This window comes from Schistocerca nitens, chromosome 3 (assembly GCF_023898315.1).
Source record: "Schistocerca nitens isolate TAMUIC-IGC-003100 chromosome 3, iqSchNite1.1, whole genome shotgun sequence".
NCBI lineage: Eukaryota > Metazoa > Arthropoda > Insecta > Orthoptera > Acrididae > Schistocerca > Schistocerca nitens.
In genome coordinates, this window is record NC_064616.1 from 39171422 (window position 1) to 39193339 (window position 21918).

General features: G+C 39.5%; 1 protein-coding gene across 1 annotated transcript in view; it reads left to right on the forward strand.

Moving 5' to 3' along the window:
* The window catches only part of LOC126249063 (tyrosine-protein phosphatase non-receptor type 14), a 188182-nt gene that overhangs the window by 156848 nt on the left and 9416 nt on the right, over positions 1-21918 (forward strand). The window contains exons 20-22 of the mRNA XM_049950714.1: positions 5406-5565; positions 12604-12767; positions 21704-21760. Coding sequence (XP_049806671.1) covers positions 5406-5565; positions 12604-12767; positions 21704-21760 — 381 coding nt within the window. The remainder of the gene's footprint in view (positions 1-5405; positions 5566-12603; positions 12768-21703; positions 21761-21918) is intronic.

Sequence of the window (21918 nt, forward strand, 5' to 3'; positions counted from 1 at the left end):
TCGTGTTGAACGATCACTCACTTCAGATACCGTTCGTATAGTAAAAATGGCAGTATTAAGTCTTTGAACAAGATCCTGAACGTGGGCTTTCCACGACAGCTTACTATCTATCTGAACACCCAGAAATTGGAACTGTTCAGTTTCAGTAATCATATGCCCACTCTGTGAAATTAAAACATCAGGCTTTGTTGAATTGTGTGTTAGAAACTGTAAAAACAGAGTCTTACTGTGATTTAGCGTTAGTTTATTTTCTACAAGCCATGAATTTAGGTCATGTACTGCACTATTTGAAACCAAGCCAATGTTGCACACAACATGCTTTATTACCAAGCTAGTGTCATCAATAAACAGAAATATTTTAGTGTTACCCATAATACTAGAGGGAATATCATTTATATAAATAAGGAACAGGAGTGGCCCCAGCACTGATCCCTGAGGCAACCCCCACTTGACCGTACCCCACTCAGACCCCACATCAAAGCCATTATCAACATTGTGAATAATGACCTTTTTCTGTCTGTTGCTAAAGTAAGAGGTGAACTACTCCCCGTGTTCCATAATGGTCCAACTTCTGGAGCAATATTTTGTGATCAACACAATTAAATGCCTGAGTTAAATTAAAAAACATGCCAAGCGTTCAAAACCTTTTGTTTAACCTGTCCAGTACCTCACAGAGAAAAGAGAATATAGCATTTTTAGTTGTTAAACGACTTCTAAAGCCAAACTGTACATTTGACAGCAAATTGTGTGATATAAAATGATCAATTATCCTTACATACGCAGCCCTTTCAATAACTTTTGCAAACACTGATGGCATAGAAATAGGTCTAAAATGATCTACATTATCCCTTTCTCCCTTTTTATAAAGCGGCTTTACTACTGAGTACTTTAATCGTTCAGGAAACCGACCATTCCTAAAGGAAAAATTACAAATATGGCTAAATACAGGGCTAACATGTGCAGCACAGTACTGGCTGTTACACACTTATGACAGGACTCTAAGAGCATAACATGCTGATATAACATTCGGTTTGCAAGTATCTTGTGTGTTCACAACACTTCAACTGAGAATATTCATTCCCAAAAATCTTGCAGTTTTTATGCTGCCTATAGAGATGCTGTCTACAGTTAATCTAATAGTGTCATTTTCCCCTCTTCAAACTGAAATTCATGGTGTTTGTCTGCATTCCAAGTAAGATTTGTTACTGAATGGATACTGTACATGGACTATGTACAAGTTAGTTAATATGGTGTATCATCATGTTGTATAGCAGTTCCGGTACTACTTGAGTACAGCTTTTCATGTGGGCATGACCACAAATCAGCTATTCAACCATATGAATCACTAGTGCTAAATCCTAGAGTGAGATTGGCCACCCAGTGGCAGAACATGCTGTTGAGTGTAGAATGGTTACCTTCATTGGGTGTTTCACAACTTGTGCTGCCAGGATTCCACCACCACCACCTCTACCACCTCTCAAATACCATTTCAACATATCTTTCAGTTCCTTAATACCTCTAGCCTCAATCTCTGCCAGTCCCTCCCCTCCATTGGTCATCTCCACTGTTCCCACCTCTTTCCATTCATGCCGTAACTTTTTACCATCACTGACTCACTCTTGCCCCACTGTTGTAACCAGGGCCTGTTTAAGGCCAAACCACCACAAGCCTCTGTTTGGGGAACCAACCTGAGGGAGCACCAGAGGGCCCACAATTGTAACATTCCAATACAGGACATATCACAAGTAGTAGCACCTGCTTCGATAATCAGTCTGAGAAGGGCTCCTGATAGTAATTTGAGTGAAGTCTTTGAATATTCGCCCATAACATTCTCTGTGGAGTCCTTCTCTCTCTTTCCTGTACTGTAATCCTCCTTATGCTCTCCAGTCCTTGCAGTCTAATTCAGTATGCAATTCACTACTGTGCCTGTCTTACAATATATCAATGGAATTGCGATGATAAAATAAAAACTGTATCCTACCGCAGAGACAAGTGTAATACATCTGTCCCTGTTGCTATACTTCCAATAACACATATTTTGCTGCAATTGGACTCAAGTGTGGTGGCTTTGCTGAGAGAACACGCTTCGTTACAAAGTAACAGGACCATGGGTCTTATATGAACATGTGTCTCTTTTACTTTTCAAACATTAAAGTTACTCAATTAAAGAATGAGAATGTCACTTTGAAATAATAACCGCACAGTTACATTGATTTATTATTCTTTTTTTATGTATTTATTTACATTTTCTTTGCGTGGAGCCATTGTAATGATGGCTTTTGCAAACATCAGAGTTAATACTATGGTTATATTTATGCTTATAAAATACACTATATTCTGTAGCTGTTGCTTCTTATGTCTATTTTTTACATTTATCACATTACAACTGATATGCTAATGCCTCATGTTACAATCAATATCTTAAAATTCATTGAAAGAATATAAACATTTTTCTATTAGAAAAGATTTTAATTTTGTTTTAAAAACATTTCCCGTGTACATTCTTAGACAGTTTGGTAGCTTGTTACACCAAATCAAACCACTGATATATGGACTTCTGTCAGTCATTTTTAACGTTGTTCTGTTACGGAAATAGTTACACTTTCTTCTAGTGTTGTGATCGTGTACATCACTGCCCTTGATAGCTTCTGTTGATTGACTTATAAAAAAGACAACTATTTTGAAGATGTACAGAGAATATATTGTCAGATATTTGTGCTGCACAAACACTTCACGACATGAATCTCTATGCCCCATCCCATGTATAAGTCTTATTGCTCTTTTCTGTAGTAGTAGTATTCTTTTTAATTGTACATCAGCTGCACAGCCCCATAGTTCAATTCCGTAATTGAGAAAGGGATGAAGTGTTCCATAATATACTAATTTCATTGCTTGGCTAGGAACTATCTTTGTGAGCTGGTTGAGGAGAGATATGGCACTACTGACTTTTCCGCATGGTATGTCCACTGCAAATTTTCATCAACATATACACCCAGGAATTTACAGTTACCATTTTCTGTTGCAGAGATATTACACACACTATTCATATTGTTGTGATGAGAACTGCCTGTTTTAAATGTCAGTAGTTGAGATTTGGTGGCATTCACCTTGAGTCCCTGATCATTGAAGTATTTTGTTACTTCTGTTACACCACTAGTAGCAAGAGATTCTAGCTCTTTAGATTCGCTCCCATAGAATAAGATTGACATGTCATCTGCATAGCTTACAATATGGGAGTTCCTTTTGCATATAACACAGTTCTGTAACAGTGCCTACACTCATCCAGTCTCATTTAATAGTTATGTTCGCTTCATGTTAACACTGAAGTAACCATTTCTATTTTGTCTTTCCACATTAATTAAACTGGTAATCACTGATCACAGAAACCTTTTCATTTATATTTCTACTATCAATATGTTTCTCCACCATAATCTCTGATTCTCAACACAACAATGTACCAACCATAAATCTCCTAATCAATACCAAGTGCCTTTCCACGAAATAACTGAATTACTGAAATACTTTGCCTCTACAAACCAACACAATACTTTCGACTATTAATTCCACTTTGTGCCATATCCTTCCTACTCCTTACCTTCGACATGACTGCAGGCGACATTACATTTGTTAGGGTATTATGTTATGTTTGTTAGTTATCAAATCTGTTGCTTCTATTGCTATGAAGTGGTACACAAGCCTACAGGGGTAATGTTACTTATATCTGTGCTGCCATGTGGCAGAAAATATTTACACTTGATAATGGTGTAATGCCGAAATTGCAGTAGCAGTATAAAAACTTCTACAGCTATAAGTGTGAAATTATATCCTTTATTCAATGCATTAGGAAATGATCTTGTGCTGCAGGGAGATAGCAGAACAGCATATTACAGTCCATAACCACAAAGATGGCAATTAACATATCTGTACTGCGTATGTTGCACAGTCTGTTGTACTGATAGTAGTTGTTTACCGATTGTTAGAGGACACTCAACACTAAAGTGACTATGGTGTTTTTAGTGTCTGTAGATCAAATGAGGAGTATCATTATTCAAATGTTACAGATATTTTTAAGCTCCCACTTACCATTTTTTAGGTTTACTGACTGTATTGATGTTTTCTCACTACCACATAAACAGAATCCAATAATGAATGTGTATTTTGGGTGTACTATTTTGGTTTTGCAGTTTAATTACAGAAAATACTGTTATGTGGAGCTAAAACTGAGGTTTCTGTCAGTCACTCCATACTGTGAACAAACATACTGTTGACAGTGTGAACAGTGTTTGTTGGTATGTGCATCAGATGTCTTCAGAGAGCATGCTGTAACTCATGAAGAGTTCATGGGCAGGTAGTGAAAACTGCAGTCTATGGACTGAGAACTTCATATGTGTATTGAATGAGATTAAGGTCTAGTGGTTTTTTGAGCATTCTGTATTTCCGATACCTTTGCTGCTCCATGAGTTGGTAGGTGAGACATCATCTACATGCATTATTATATTGAAGTATGATTTCTTCCCTTTTTAATGTAAATCATTTGACTTGATACTGCAGAATGTCCTAATGTTTATAAGCATTTGTCATATGATGTGGAAGCAGATGATGACCGGTGATTTGTTAATGAGAGATCCTACCCTAAACAAACAAAAACCTTCATTGATGTTATGTGAATCAGATCGTGTAAAGATTCCTACCAGTCCCAGGAGCATCATGAATCTCTGTCTACATAAATTTGGAACTTACCTGTGAAGGTGACAAACTGCCATTTTATATGGGTCCATTTTCCACGCGCTCTGGCTCATGTAACTTGCTTTGATGTAGTGTAAATGTTTGTTTGAGCACTCACACAAATAAATTTATAGTCAATGGCCACTTTAATAATACAGGGCATTTCGTATTAAATGAAGTCTTCCACAAAATTCAGCTTACCAAATATAAGTTAAGTAACATTGAGACACAACCCAAAGCAAACTGTTTTTACTCTGTTTCTAATCTGCCAATTAGACACTACCAGAAGTATTTTGACAAATATTGCTTTCTTGTCTTTTTACTCCCTAATGTACTGCAGAAGCACTTAAACACAAATATTCAGTAATGTGCATGGTAAAAGTACGATTATATGTCCACTGGGTTAGCAATATCATTACTGCTACGCTACAAATCTTTGAAAAGCCTTTCTCAGTAATTCTTTTTTCCAAATATTTAAGCTTTGTGAATGTTTTATTTTTATTACTAACTTTACATTGTGACATATAGTTTCTCTGGTTCCCAGGCATGTCACTTGAACAATGCAGATATGTGCATTGATAAGGTCAATGGTCATCACATTCATATTCACATTTCCAAAACTATTAATTAATATTTGCCTTTTGTGAAATATGATCATTATTTTATGCACATCTTTTCAGTTTCAGATATGGCAACAGTTTTCACAAGAGACAGGCCACTGTGTCACAACTAAGTTGCGGCTCATCCATACAAGCTCACGTAGAGTCAGAGGTGTGTGGCATTTGCAGTATGTGGAATGGGGTGATCAGGGCTGTCCTCTGAATGTTGGTCACTTTCTAGGTAACTGTAAATATTTTTATGAATTTGATAAAAACATATCACTAGTAAAAATATCAAAAGTCATTTGTTTCCAATGAAAGTTGTTGCACAAAATGTAAAAGCCATGTAAACATCTGCTACACAACTCATCGTATTTTAGAATGCTACCACACATGCCCCACTGTAGTCTGAAAGTCTTATGTAAACTGAAAGAACAAAGTTTATTTGTTACAGTGGCAAAAAATGTATATTGATAATTAACAGGAACTAGTGTTTTGTTTGTTTGCCTCCACAGTTGAGCAGTCAGCATGTGTGGCTGCCATTAGAAGGATAGAAGGAAGTTGGGATCAATTGCTGGCACTGTCAGGGATTTTTCCTTTGTGAGTGAACTTGAAGGCGTTCATTCATTCATTCAACATGTTCCATAAATGGTGCACCGTCAGCCTCATTGAGGAACCACTTGAATTAGAAGTAGCGACTTCAAAGTTCAGAAATCTTACAGCAGGTTGGAGAGCAATGTGCAAGCCATGTACCCCTTGATACTGCATCCAAATGCTGCCATAGGTAGAGGATGATGTCGCGACTAGTCGCCATCGTGCACTCCTCTGTGTCTGATATCACAGTTCATTATTTTTGACTGTTGTGTCTATTTCTCAGAGTGTATGAATAGGTTAAAATCAACATAAGTGTCTGGCAGGGATTTTAAGACCTTAGTTATAACATCAGATTTAGTTCTTGTAATTTATATTTGCCATAACTGAATCAGTCATCAATCCAGTGACTGATTTGGCCACAGCAGGGAATCATTAAATATCATTCAGTTCGTAGTGATGTTCTTTGGCCTTTCTCACACAGGGGAGGGGAAACACACATTAAGCATCAGAACCAGAAGTAGAACCCTACATCTTTGACCAGTCAAGGTGACATACCTGTTAACACCTTTCTATCCCTTTTGACACTTATTTCAGAAAGTCCAGGTTCATTTCTCCTCCAGCCTTTGTGATATAGTTGTTCTGTGATTTACAATGGTCACTTGATGCAAATGGTATAGTGTAACTATGGCTGCCTTCCAATGCCATCCAGTTCCACGTGAGGTAATGATCTATCTGTAGTGAGCTCAGTATGGCATTAAATCACCCTCAACCTACCTTCCTTCCTTCCTTCCTTTCTTTCCTCTTACCTTTCTTCCTTCCTTCTTTCCTTCCTTCTTTCCTCCCCTCCTTACTATGGATAATAAACATGGTACTCAGTTGTCTCACTTGCCAACTTTCACACACTAAAACCATAAACACTTGTAATAGATGCTAGTTTGTTTGCTTTTCCCTCAATGCATGTGGTGGGTTCAGGTCCTATAGCACTGGTTGGAATGACAGGAATAACCTGTCGGTATGAAAGATGTTAAAGTTTCAAAGTTTCTTAACTCAGTTTACAAAGGTTGCAGGAAAGGATAAATTATAATCTCTTCATTTATAAATTACTGTTGAAAGTGATTACCTAACAACAATAGCAGTAAATTCAGTTTAAAGTTGTGTGTTAGATAATAGGAAATGTGAGTACTGAGTCTGAGCTACTTTATTATTATATATGGCGACAGTGCATCACAGTATCACCACATACCAAATGTAAAGGTGCATTGCTCATTTTGGGTATGTTTCGGCTCCTAAGGCTAAATAGAAATGGTGTGATGCAGTTTTAATCAGGTCTCATGGTGAAGAGTGTGCCATTCTTCATGATTATTAATACATATATATAACCTCCCTCCTCCTTCCCTGCCCCAGTCTCTCTCTCTCTCTCTCTCTCTCTCTCTCAACATGGCTCCACTCCATTTCAGGTTGTTCAGCAAATTTGAAAAAAGTGCAGCAAGCCATTCCAAGTCAGATATTGTGGAATACCGTTCTACTGCAGAGAGTGGTTGGGCTAAGTGTAAAAGCTTCTAATGATCTACTGCGATGAAAATTAGAAATTTCAACATCATTATTTATAACTTTCTTTTCCATAACAGAAAGAAAAAAGCTTAAGGCCTAATTAGAGCATAGGTGGAATCTGAATAAGTGGTAACAAGGACTCCAAACTGTTGTAAGGTGCCAGTACTGTCTGAAGCAATTTTGCTTTAGATTTAATGGCTTGCCCTACTTTGTGTCAATGCTCCATTATTAACCTTCATGTTACTGAAAGAGACCCAGCAAAAATCAGGCTCTAGTAGTTATAATGTCCCAGTTTAATGAAAAATGATCAGTTGAATTACCCTGTTAATATGGTAACTTGAAGGCAGGAGCTAATGGTGATTACTACCATGAGACAGCATATCATTTGTGTTTTTGGAAAATTGTGTCATTTGTGCTTTTGGAAATTTGTGTCTTGAATGTAATGTTTTTGAATTTGCTCATTGTGAAACCTAGTTTGCCCCTGTATGCAAACTGATGGGTAATTTATTTCCCAGTTGAATCTCTCTACAGTCTCTCTCAGTTCCACTGGTAGTGAATTACAATATTCAGTAGCAGTTGGATTAGCAGTAGTGCTGTGCTGTGTTTGTAAGATCTCACTGCACTGTCTTCCATAAGCTGAGCAAGATCTAAGAGTAGTTTGAGGATAATCTGAGGCAGATCTATGATTGCAGAATTTTAAAAAGACATGTGGTCCAGTCACAATTGCAGACAGTGCAGTGAGGCAAATTCGACATCCTCCAGTGGCGTGTGAAGTGCTGCTAGGTGGCATATGGCAAGTCCTCTATTGAAGCAGCCCATGGTAGCCAGTTTAACTCTCTCCTCTGCAGAGATGTGAGCAGTGCATGATGTGCCATGTGCACTTGATGCAGACACTGTTGATATTTAAATCCTTCGTCCCAAAATTACACATCATTGCCGCAGATAGAGAGAGAGAGAGAGAGAGCGTGTATGTGCGTGTGCGTGTTTGTGTGCACATGCATGGGGAAGAGGGGGTGGCGAGGTCAGTGAGGTCTGTGCTGTGGCACTGCTGATGGAGTTGGCTGTAGGTAGCATGATGGCAAATGGTGCCAACCAACCCGCATCACAACATTCACATTGCAAATCACAGGTAACATCTGTGAAAAAACTGGAGGTAGGTCATCTATCCAGTTGCCGGAGGCAAATTCGACATCCTCCAGTGGCGTGTGAAGTGCTGCTAGGTGGCAGACAGAGAATACCTAGCAGCACTTCACACGCCACTGGAGGATGTCGAATTTGCCTCACTGCACTGTCTGCAATTGTGACTGGACCACATGTCTTTTACAGAGAGTCCATAGCACACGCATGAATACCCACAAGATGCAATGACAAATGTTCGTGCATATGCCCACTCAGATTTTTTTAAGGTGCACACCTGTGAAGATTTCTGAATTATAGTAGTCTGTGAGAGTAGATCCTGACAGCTGGCGGCACTGTTGCCAGCCTTTAACTTCATTGCTAACATCTGCAGGCAGAGACAATAGGCATTTGTGGAGCTGCTACAACACTGAGGCATTGCCATACACACATACACAAAATCCATTGTACATTAGCATGTGTATCATTTCAACAAATTTCTTTATTTCATATGGTTTAGTGGCAGTTTGTGGACTTTCAGTGTGTGTGTGTGTGTGTGTGTGAGAGAGAGAGAGAGAGAGAGAGAGAGAGAGAGAGAGAGACCCAATTGAATTGAGTCAAATGCAAATGGCACATTTTAGTTCATGCTTGACATAACAAATGGTGTTAATTGTGAAATTCCAATTGCCGGTCAACATTAGATAGTAGCTATAACTCACATTTTCTATTCGTTTTCCAAGTGAATTTGTGCTAGTCCTCACAAAGATTACTTTCATTGTCAAATCAATAATGCCATCCAAACGACAAGCAATTGGTCAGTCTTCACTTCAAGCACATAAGAGAAAGGCATCATGAGATTCAGAAACTGATGAGCCATGGGAAGCAAGACTGGAAACTGTTTGACTATGCAGTGCTCAAGCTCATTCATCAGAAACACATGGGAAGCAGGAAGAAAGACTAGAAACTGCTCAAGTATGCAATGCTCTAGCCAGTTTGTCTGAAACAGTCAAGGAACAGGAAGTAAGTATGGATACCATTCGAGTATGCACTGACCAATCCAGGTGAACACTCACATCTTGGTGCATTCCATTACAGTGCTGATTATTATTACAGTTTTCATCCAAGTGTGGTTATTGGAAAAATGGAAAAAATAACCTTGTACTGCAGTGCCCTCAAATTTAAGAATGAAGCACCAGGAATGTACTGTACATAGACAAATGTAATGTATTGCGAATACATAGAAAGAAGGATCCTTTATTGTATGATTATATGATAGCGGAGCAAACACTGGTAGCAGTTACTTCTGTAAAATATCTGGGAGTATGCGTGCGGAATGATTTGAAGTGGAATGATCATATAAAATTAATTGTTGGTAAGCCGGGTACCAGGTTGAGATTCATTGGAAGAGTGCTTAGAAAATGTAGTCCATCAACAAAGGAGGTGGCTTACAAAACACTCGTTCGACCTATACTTGAGCATTGCTCATCAGTGTGGGATCCGTACCAGATCGGGTTGACGGAGGAGATAGAGAAGATCCAAAGAAGAGTGGCGCGTTTCGTCACAGGGTTATTTGGTAACCGTGATAGCGTTACGGAGATGTTTAGCAAACTCAAGTGGCAGACTCTGCAAGAGAGGCGCTCTGCATCGCGGTGTAGCTTGCTCGCCAGGTTTCGAGAGGGTGCGTTTCTGGATGAGGTATCGAATATATTGCTTCCCCCTACTTATACCTCCCCAGGAGATCACGAATGTAAAATTAGAGAGATTAGAGCGCGCACGGAGCCTTTCAGACAGTCGTTCTTCCCGCGAACCATACGCGACTGGAACAGGAAAGGGAGGTAATGACAGTGGCACGTAAAGTGCCCTCCGCCACACACCGTTGGGTGGCTTGCGGAGTATAAATGTAGATGTAGAAGTAGATACAGGTGGAAAAAAGAAATTGCCAGAATTACATTCACCACTTGAACTATTATCAGTGTTGGAATCAAGTAACACAAGCCAGTCAAGAACTTTCTTGGCAAGTTCATGTTTCCAAATACCATCGTTCGGCTCAACAAAAGTCATGCACAAGAATTACACAACATTCTAAGTGCAAGGTCAAATTTATGATCATGTAGGATCTCAACTACTGCTGCTTAGCAAATATCAAATATTTTTTCAAATTTCTTTCCTGGGGAACACTGATGGAAAAAATCAGTCAACATTGTTGATTTAATATGATCACAAAACAAGAAACTGTCACTGTATTACAAACTTTATTCAACCAGCACAACGAATTAATCAATTGATCAGAAGTGACCTTGAACAGACGCCAGCTGATGACTACAAAGTTGTAGTCGGAGCTTGACAAACACATGTCACCCAAGACAAATGCATGAACAATTAATGAAGTGGCAATTGCTGTAGCTGACAAAGAATTTAACTCGTGAAATAATTCTTCATCACAGAAATTGTGATGTTGAGTGATTCTCTGAAACTCATCAGTTCAGCAATTGCAACATCTGACTTTTTTGTTGTTTTTTTTTCCCAAGAAAGAAGATGGATCTCATTTCAACAACAAATTGAGAAATCCATGAAAACATGAGGAAACAAAACAGAAAGTCACTGTCATGAATTACTGTCATATTGATTGATGATTTGTGAAAGCACTAGAAACATTGACAATGGTTCCATCAATACATTGTCAATATGTGTGCTTGATAAAATCAAACCAAGTTCCATTCTGAAGAGTATATTCATTTATGTGATGCAGTTCGTTAGTGATGGCAATGTGAATCCCAACGAATTGGGAAAAATTCCTGTATTACCGACCACATTTACAGAGAGTCCATAGCACACGCATGAATACCCACAAGATGCAATGACAAATGTTCGTGCATATGCCCACTCAGATTTTTTTAAGGTCAACTGAAGATGACAGCAAATACTTCTCTTTAAAAGTGTGAAACAATGATGCTTAAGTCGAAAATTTCTAAAGAAGATGTACAGTTGCCATGCATCCCAATGATTGTGACAGATATGGTGTTTGAATTCAGATGTCTGCAGTTTCTGATGCAGCTCACATTTTTAATGACATCAACAAAGTACAGGAACAATTGCTACAAGTATGTGTACTGAATTTGTCAAATCCATGCTTCTCACATGGAGAGATGTATGTGGCCTGTTCACACATACAAAAATCTTCTGATTTATTCATGTGTGCAAAATTAACAACAATTATGTATCCAAAAGCACTCCAGTAGAGACAGTTTAAACACAAATACTTTCTTTCTGTGAGTGTCTTCGCAACACATGCTGAGTATTTGCTAGTCCGTAAATAGTGGCAGAATTTGAACTTACTTAGTTACAGATTGCCATTCATTGGTATGACACAGTCAAAAGTGTAGATGCACTGAAAATGCATCATAACTATATCCGTATTGAGTCTCCTGCATTTTGTGATGGTACCCATTTCATTATAAGTAAGAACAAAAGGTAATGTAACCTTTGTTATTTACATTTTCCAAAGTTTTCCCCCATTACTGCAACTGAACACTGACGTAGTTCCCTCAAATGGCCAACACCAATTTCTTTCATCACCCTCATCAGGACTAAGTTACTGCTGCATCTCCTAACTCTTATTGTTGGTGTTAACATGAAATCACAAAATGAGAACCTGTTGCGTACATGCAAAAATATATCTGCAAGTTTTTGCTTCTGCACTAGCCATCTCCGCATGTTCTCTGTATTTTTAAAACATTGTGTATTTGATATAAATATTCATACCATCCCAAAATGCAATATGGATTATACAGATTAAGCTTACAGAGTTATTAAAAATTCACCCTTTGTGAAAAACAATTCATATGTTTTACGTATCGTTCTTATGCCACATTAGTTTGCAAATGTCATAATTTACAAAGTTTTTTTCTCTTTTATAAATGTTTCATTGACGTGTTCTATTTTCGAATGTTCGCTTTATTCTGAAATCTCTTTCATATCACTTAAATTGTGTGATGCATATGTTATTGTTGTTAATTAGGGTTCCTGGAGGAAGTGTCATCTGTGCGACAACACACCGTGAGTGAAATTCCTGCTGGTCATAACTGCAACCCTCCCGTACTTGTACATTGCACAGCGGGTGTTGGTCGAACTGGAATAATGATTCTGAGTGACTTACTTCTATATACACTCGATCATAGTCAGGTAAATAACTCTTGCTGGTTGGTGTTACTGTTAACTGTCTTGAGAAAAGGATGAAATGTGAATATAGAAACAGATAGAATGAAATGATGTCAGTTATTAAAATTTTCTAGATCAAATAATGGTAAAATTATTTTAAGTCGATACAACACCGTAATTTGTTATTTTAAGTAACATATTACAATAAGAAATGTAGTTAAGTAAATACAGTACATTAGTCATATACCATGAATACCATATGGGGTGGTTTCTGTGATGTGGAAAGAAATCAGATATGTGCGTTTTATTGTAACTTAATGCAATATAGTGAAAAGACTATTGTACTCCAGTGCTAATAAAATAATCTAAAAAATTAAATTTAGAGCTCCTGTGAAGACACTCTTTAATAGAATAGAATTAGCCCAACACGAAGTTCTTTAAGTCAGTCTCAAACTCCACCATATGACATTTAATGTGCTCTGGCAGGTTGTTGAATATGTGTATTGCTGTATGTGACTCCTTTCTTTACTAATGTCAACCACTTGAAGCCTTTGTAAAGGTCCTAGTCTTGCATCCATGTTTTTCACAATTTTCTGAATGTGAAGTATTTGTCGAAGCACAAAGTTTTGTAGGAGGCGTCTGCAGTATGTTCTGGAACCAACATAAGATATAATTCCTATTACATGATTATCTATTCTGAAACTGCTGTTCCTATAAGTAGAGGTCACCACAACCAAGAAAAATACAGCCTAATAAGTCTGCAATTGCCGACCATTGCCTGTCAGAACTTCATGGCATGGATTATGACAAGATCAAGGTCCTAACACAGACTTCGAAATATTGAGACTGTATCATCAAAGGAGCTATAGAGATCAGAGTAAGAAAACCTGAACTGAATCATGACAGCGGCTATTCCCTTAACCAAGCTGGGGAACCAACCATTACCCAGATTAAGGAGAAGATAGAAATATCCCAGAATGTCCTGACTTCGAGGGCAGGGGGAGGAACCTCTGAAACGCCGCCAGCAAACCTCCCTGGGCGTGGACCTATGAGGGAACATCCAGACGCGGGGCCACAAGCCAGGCGTCAAATCCTGGCGGGTATGGCTGAGAGAGCACCTGCAGCACAGACAGTGGAGGGAGCGCCCGAGGGAGGGGGAGGAGGGGGAATCTGATATATACCTCACGCCTGCCGTCCCTTGGTAGTACATCAGCACACCTGATGATGGCAACAAGGTCGATTGGCGAAATATTGTGTCCTTTGTACGCTCACACCAGGCTGTTCATCCAAATACGCTTGGAGAAATTGAAGAATCACATCACATACCATTATGGGAAGGAGATGCAGCGCAATATGAAAAAGAGTTGAGAAGCTGCGTCAGTGAATAAGTCAGCTACTGAGCTCATTTGCTTTCCTTATGAGGTGCCGAGAAGAACGTGCGGTACCGAATTTTGCTAAGGTAAAGCACCACATCAACTCAGCAGCTACCTGAAAAATCAAGAAAATTGCCAGCCTAGCTCTGGTACGAGAGAGAGTTCCCCACACTCGGTGGTGTCTGCACACCACCAATAAAGAACTCCTCCAGCTACATCTACATCTCACCAACTGCTTCAATTCCTGCAGCTGGGATTGGGTTGGTGGTGTCATATGGGCCACAGTGGACTGTGCCCAAAAGAAGTCCACCCAACGACAGACATCCAAGTTCGAACATATATCTGAGAAATGGCCCTCTGAAGATAGGGGGAAGATCATTATCAAGCTCAAAAACATAGTACTGGATAATGACGCGATCTCAGTTCTCAAGAAAGGATTGAACTTCACTCCGACACGTAAAGGTGCACCCATCGCTGACATTAGTGCAGTTGAACAGACAGCGGCTCGACTCCTGCCTGAAGCAGAGGAAGAGGTATGTTGCGAAACCTGCAGGGCCATAACTAGAACTAGACCTGTGAAACTGAATATTTTCACAAAAGAGAGGGTGGCCATCCAGAAGCTAAGAGAAGGTCCAGACATAGTGGTCTTACCGGCAGACAAGGGTAACACTATGGTAATCTTGTCCCACCAGGATTATACCATGAAGATGCGGGACCTGCTAGATGACACCGCATACCACAAGACTGACACCAATCCTATCAAGAGGGTTGAAAGGAAAACTTAGGTGCTTCTCAAAGATTCTGGCTTCCCTGAAGAGGTCACAAAGAAGTTACAACCCAGTGTCCCTGTTCCTCCAAGGCTGTACAGCTTACCGAAAGTCCTCAAGGAATACGTCCCGTTACGTCCTATTGCCAGCAATATTGGTGCCCTAACGTATCCTCTCGTGAAGTACCTCAAGGAGCTGCTCAGCCCTCACATGGGGACATGCCCACACCATATTGTAACTCTTTGGATTTCATGGAATGCATCAACCACCTCACTGTTAAGGAATCTGACATACTTATGAGCTTTGATGTGGTTTCCCTGTTTACTAGGGTTCCATTACCTGAATCTCTGGAACTCATCGACTGGGGAACCACCGATCTATTCAGACGTGTTCTAATGTCAACATATTTTATATTTGACAGCGACTACTATGAGCAGATCAAAGGCATTGCTATGGGCAGTCCTCTCTCTCCCGTCATCCCTAACATGTACATGGAACATTTTGAGGAATAAGCCTTTGAGTCAGCACAACTAAAACCTACCTGTTTCTTTAGATACGTGGACGACATGTTTGTTATTTGGCCACATGGAATTGACAAGCTGATGGAATTTCTCACACATCTCAACTCAAGACACAAGAATATCAAGTTCACCATGGAGGTAGAATCGGATGAGATGCTGCCCTTCTTGGACGTTCTTGTCAAAAGACGAGATGATGGCAGGTTGGGGCACAGCATGTGTAGCAGGACAACTCACACCAACTTATACCTACACGCGGATAGCTGCCACCACCCTGCTCAGAAGAACGGCGTGCTAAAAACTCTTGTACACAGAGCTCACGCCCTCTCTGACAAGGACTGTCTTCAACAAGAATTGGTCCATCTGAAGTCCGTGTTTCTGACGAACGGTTATAAGGGAAGGCAAATCTGGGCTGCTCTACGTCCGACACTCACAACACAACCGGCGGAAACTAATGAAGAACCTGAGGAAAACACAGTCATGGCATTCATTCCGTTTTGTGGGGCCTTATCAGGAAAAGTTAGACACATTTTACGCAAATATCAAGTAAAAACTGTCTTCTGCCCTCCAACTAAAACCAGAACACTTCTTGGCAGTGTTAAGGACGACCTTGGTTTAAATAAATCAGGGGTTTACAAAATACTATGCCAATGTGGTAAGGAATAAATAGGTCAGACAATTCGCACCATTGAAGACTGATGCCATGAACACCAGCGGCACATGAGATTGCAACAGCCTAATAAGTCTTCAATTGCCGAGCATTGCCAGTCAGATCTTCAAGGCATGGATTATGACAAGATCAAGGTCCTAACACAGACTTCCAAATATTGGGACTGTATCATCAAAGAAGCTATAGAGATCAGAGTAAGAAAACCTGAACTGAATCATGACAGCGGCTATTCACTTAACCAAGCTGGGGAACCAGCCATTACCCAGGTTAAGGAGAAGATAGAAATATCCCAGAATGTCCTGACTTCGAGGGCAGGGGGAGGAACCTCCGAAACGCCGCCGGCAATCCTCCCTGGGCACGGACGGCCGAGGGAGCGCCCAAGGGAGGGGGAGGGGGAATCTAATATATACCTCATTCCTGCCGTCCCTTGGCAGCACATCAGCACACCTGATGATGGCAACAAGGTCAGTTGCTGAAATATTGTGTCCTTTGCACACTCACACCAGGCTGTTCACCCGAGATTTATTTCGTTAAGAAAAATGCTGTCCAAGCCACATCTTCCAGTCCCTTATATGAATCTGCCAGTCTTTATTCACATCCGTGGGTTTAAAATATTGGGAAGCCCTTTAAACCATTAGGTATCTGGGAGCACTGACAGTAGGATTTCCCCTGGCCTGGATTTTTGTCTGCTGAAGTCTGGCATCATAATGTACATTCCGCCGACTGGGGATGTGATCATGACCACATTTTAATGCAACATAGTCTATCATATTGTTGGTACATTCCCTAAGTTGCAATTTTGTGTCACAATTACTGAATTGGTTGTTTTGAAATTTTTGCAGAAATTTTTTCAACATTACTAAGTCAAATGAATTCATGTTAGATGTTGTTATCATATCTTTTATACTGTTGAATGTTAGTCATGTAGTTTATTTATCGAATTTACATTTTATTTATTTATCATATGATGAAAATAAGTCCATATAAATAACATTTGTTTACAAATGTACGTAATCACACGTTCATACAATCTTACATCTCCAGATCTAGTTCCCTCATCCATTCAATCACCCACATCCCACACGTGGTTGATGTCCATTATTGTTCCTTTGTACGCACGAAGAGGACGGTCAGCAACAATATGATGGGTGGACTGTAAGCAGGCACCACAAGTCAGTTTTCAGAACCAGCCTATCCCCATTTGTACAGTAAATAACTACATCTGCCTTGTCTGGTTCAAATCAGATCTGTGATCGTCTATTGCTATCTGGTGAGATCAAACTCTTGTATCTGCATGGAAGGTTTCTTAACTAGATGTTTGTTGACTACTTATGGCTGCCGCCACTGAATTTCCCATTAATGGTTGTCCCTGAAAGAGGATCCTATGAGGATGGTTGCTGTGTGCCATGACAGTTTTTTTTCGGACACAAGCACTGATGTTCCATTTGTGACATATCTCAGTGAATGGGTAGCAGCTGAGTTTCTTCTGAATATGGTTCAAGACCTGCAGCAGAGCTTCTGATCTTCTTAGAGCTGGAGGTGGGATACTGCTGAGAGCAGGAAGCTAGAGTGTGTTTGCTCTGAATACATCTATAATTATTTGCATTGCTTGATTGTCAGCACTATTGAACCAAGTCAAAGAGCAGTATTCAGCAACAGAGTATGTTAGGGCTAAGGCTATGGATCTTAAAACATGAGCATTAGGTCCCCGTGAGATACCAGCAAGTTTTTTCTTAAGACTGTTATTTCTCATTTTGACTTAGGAAACCAAATTTGAGGGAAGCGGATTGAAAGCTCTTGACAGTAGTACCCTGTGTTGTTCGTAGGTAGTATTTTGGTATACTGCAGTATGTCAAGACTTCACCTTTGAATCTGACTTCTGGTTTGTAATTTGCAGTCTGTTGCTTAGGTGACATGTAAGCTGCAAGCTTATGATATGGGATAATACTCAATTTTAAAATAAGTCCTTCTTGCCAAACAGTATAATAAGCTGCTGATAGATCCAAAATGATACCCGCATTTACTGATCTCTTCTCATACTCATTATCAATATAACTAGTGAGAGAGAACACCTGGTCATTACAACTTCTCCATGGTCTGAATCCTGCTTGTTCTGTAAGGATGTGGTTTTTAACAAAGTCACTCAAACTGATGGCGGTTTTTTAACTTTCAGTTGCAGGATTTGATGAATCTAGCTTCCTAGTGATAGACCAGGCTGTCTCATGAGAGTGGGTATAGTCTGAGGATTCCACTGTTCCATGTCATATGTCTCTCATATTCTCTTTGTAATTTCTCACTTTCTGCATTCCAACTGGGGATGTACTGTATTGACTCCAACCAGGGATGTACTGTATTGGATTCTGTTTGCTTTGCAAACTCAGTCAAGTTGGCGTTTAGGAAATGATCATACAACATATGTAGACATCCCCACCTCTAAGATAATAGGTCTGTGTTGGCTATGGGGGATATCATTGAGCACTGAATATCGGTATTCTCCAGACCAGTGAACTGAATGGAAAGTAGACAGGTCTTTAGCATCATAAAGTAATTTCAGATTTTCTGTTTCCATCCAGTGAAGTGCTTCACCATTAATGTCATCCTTGAATGAATTTTTCACTCTGCAGTGGAGTGTTTGCTAATATGAAACTTCCTGGCAGGTGAAAACTGTGTACTGGATCAAGACTCGAACTCGGAAACTTTGCTTTTCGTGGGCAAGTGCTCTACCAACTGACCTACCTAAGCATGACTCATGACCCATCCTCACAGCTTTACTCAGCCAGTACCTCATATCCTACGTTCTAAACTTCACAGAAGTTCTCCTGTGAAACTTGCAGTACTAGCACTTCTGGAAGAAAGGATATTGTGGAGGCCCTGCGAGGTGTTTCCAGAATGAATTTTTCACTCTGCAGTGGAGTGTGTGCTGATATGAAACTTCTGTGCAGACAGAAACTTCATGCCGGACCGAGACTTGAACCTGACTGAGTTCAGGTCTCAATCCAGCACACAGTTTTGATCTGCCAGGAAGTTTCGGTGTCATTCGTGTTGTAACTCCAGATATGATAATGGCTGTTGAAGTCACCAAGAAATAAAGTTGGATGTTGCTGAGGTGTAGAGAAGGATTAGGTTAGTTAGTGTCTGGGGGTTTGTACACATGACTAAGGTCAAATTTTCAATTGTCTATGTAGCAGTGAAACTCATTTTCAGAGTTTACCGACAGTGGTTGGCAAGTTGTTATACAATGCATGACATGTTGCAAAACCAAACTTTGGATGGTAGTTAACAGCTATTACATTAAAGTCTGGTATTCTCTCTCAGCTCCGTAACTGTTCTTCATCTGTTTTGTGCATTTCATAGAGCCTAGAAAGATATTCACATTTTACTGAGTGAGTGTACTCCTTCAAAATTAAGTTGAAAAATGTGCAAAGTTGGTCCAATTTCACAAACTTGAGTGCCCTGAGTAAGACATTCCAACTTCTTGTATGTCCTTTGACCAAGATGTCTTCTCAGACAGAAAAGTCTTCATGTCTCTCTGTGGTAACTTTCAGCAGTTACATAAGTGGCCTCTGTTGATGTAAATGAAACAAGAATGACTCAGACATAATGCAGCTGCTGGTATGACAAAGTAGAATGTACATGTGACTGTGCAGAAAACTAGGAATATCACCATGTCACCATCTTTAACCCTTGCAGATGACAGCAATGCATCTCCTGTGTCCAGAACACTGCATGTTCAAGTCAACATAGTGTAATTCTGGACCAAATAAGTAATATTAATGACTTAAACAACAATTATTATTATTATTATTATTGATCATTTATAATGAAAAATAGATGAAAATTGTAATATTGACACTACCCTTTAACCATTTTAACCACAAAGTAATTGTTATTGCAGAAATCTGCTAGTACACCTGATGATATCTGCACCAGCTTAGTCTTTTATTTGCAATGTATTACCGCAGATATCTGCATCCATGCAGACCTCTACTTGTAAGTTGAGTTTCCCCATCAAATGATTCTGCAAATCATTAGCAAACAAAAATATATTGAATAAACTAGTCTCTTCATTTTTGAATCAGTCGTAGCTGTAATCACGTGTATTGCGAAGATAGTTGAACAGAGGTGCTTCATCAAGTTCAGGCTTTTGAGTTTTCCAATTAAAATTGTGATCTATCTGTAGTTCCAGAAATTTAACATTTTCTACTTCTTGTGTTTCATTGTGTGAGTAACTGTTTGTGTAGCTTGTGGAGATTATTGAACTTTATGTATTGATTCTTTTCAAAATTCAGAGATAATCCATCTGCCTTGCACCATCTGTTGATTTTTTTAAATATTTCATTAGATGCCATTTCAGTAAGGGTAATAGTCATAGTACTTTTTATTCCTATACTTGTATCATCTGCAAAAAGAGCAAAAGTTGTATCTTATGAAACAGCAAGTGAATGATCGTTTGTGCATGTCATAAGTAACAGGGGGCCCTAAATAGGACATTGTGGTACACCACGTCCAAGAGCTTCAACATATGAGTGCATATTGTTATGTCAGGACATGGAACTGATACCTTTGTCTTCTGTCGTTCAAGTAAAATGGAAAAATAACTTTAATTTATGATATTTACGTATGTAAAACTAAAAAACTCCTTTAAAAACTCAATCTTGCTGCAACTAGTTTTGAGTATTTCATGATCATCTCACACAGGGAACTGCTGGATGATAATGAAATAGTCAAAATAAGTTGCAGCAAAATAAAGTTTTTATAGCAACTGTTTGGTGGTTTATATAAAAATGCCAAGCACAACTTATAGCAGACTTCACTACATTTTTGTGCTTCCTGTATGTAGGAAACACAGGGAGCTGTAATTATAGTTGAGTTAGTTTCTTAGATAAAGTTATTTTAATCTAAACTAGCTGAGTACCCGGTGTTGCCTGGGTATGTATTCTTCCGATTCTATTAGTCCATCACTTCCTTCCCCCTCTCTCTGTCCATCTCCTCCTCCCCCCTCTCTCTGTCCATCTCCTCCTCCCCTTTATCAGTCCATCTCCTCATTCTCTTTCCATGTCCGTCTCCTTCACTTCCCTTCTCTGCCAATCTCCTCTCCTCTCCTCTCCTCTCCTCTCCTCTCCTCTCCTCTCCTCTCCCTTCCTTTTTCTGTTCATCTCCTCTTCCCTTCCTCTATTCATTTCGCCCTCCCCTCTCTGTGTTGATCTTCTCTTTCATTTCTCTGTTCATTTCCTCCTCCCCTTCTCTTTGTCAATCTCCTCCTTCATCACATCTGTATCTGTCTCCTTCTTCCTATCTTTATCCATCTCCTCCTTCCTGCTCTCTCTGTCCATCTTCTCCTCCCTCATATTTGTATTCAGCTCCTGTGTCCCCTTATTTGTCAGGCTATCTGTTCCTCCTCCATTTTTCTCACCATGTCATCCCCCTCTCCCCCTCAATAGGAGGTTGCTCATTATTACCCCCATGGTATTTCTTTCCAGTTTTGGTTGAAATTGATCCAGGGCTTTAGAAGGAGTTTTTAACCATAGCTCCGCCCACATGTGCCCATTTCACATATATTTAACGTATTTCTTATGTATTTGTACACCTGTATCTACAGCGAATTTCACCCTGCAGTTTCATTTGCACGCAGCGTGATGTTTATGATGTCATATCTCCTGATATGCTGTACAGAGATATAATTTTGCAGGTATGTGCAGTAACATATGTGGACACTGTTTGCAAAATGTGTTGCGAATATAGTTATTAGGAAAGAAGTAATAAATTAAAAATCTCATACATGATGAGGCAGTTTTTCATGCATCTCAATGTTTATGGCATCATACCTCCTGACCTGTGTGTCATAGT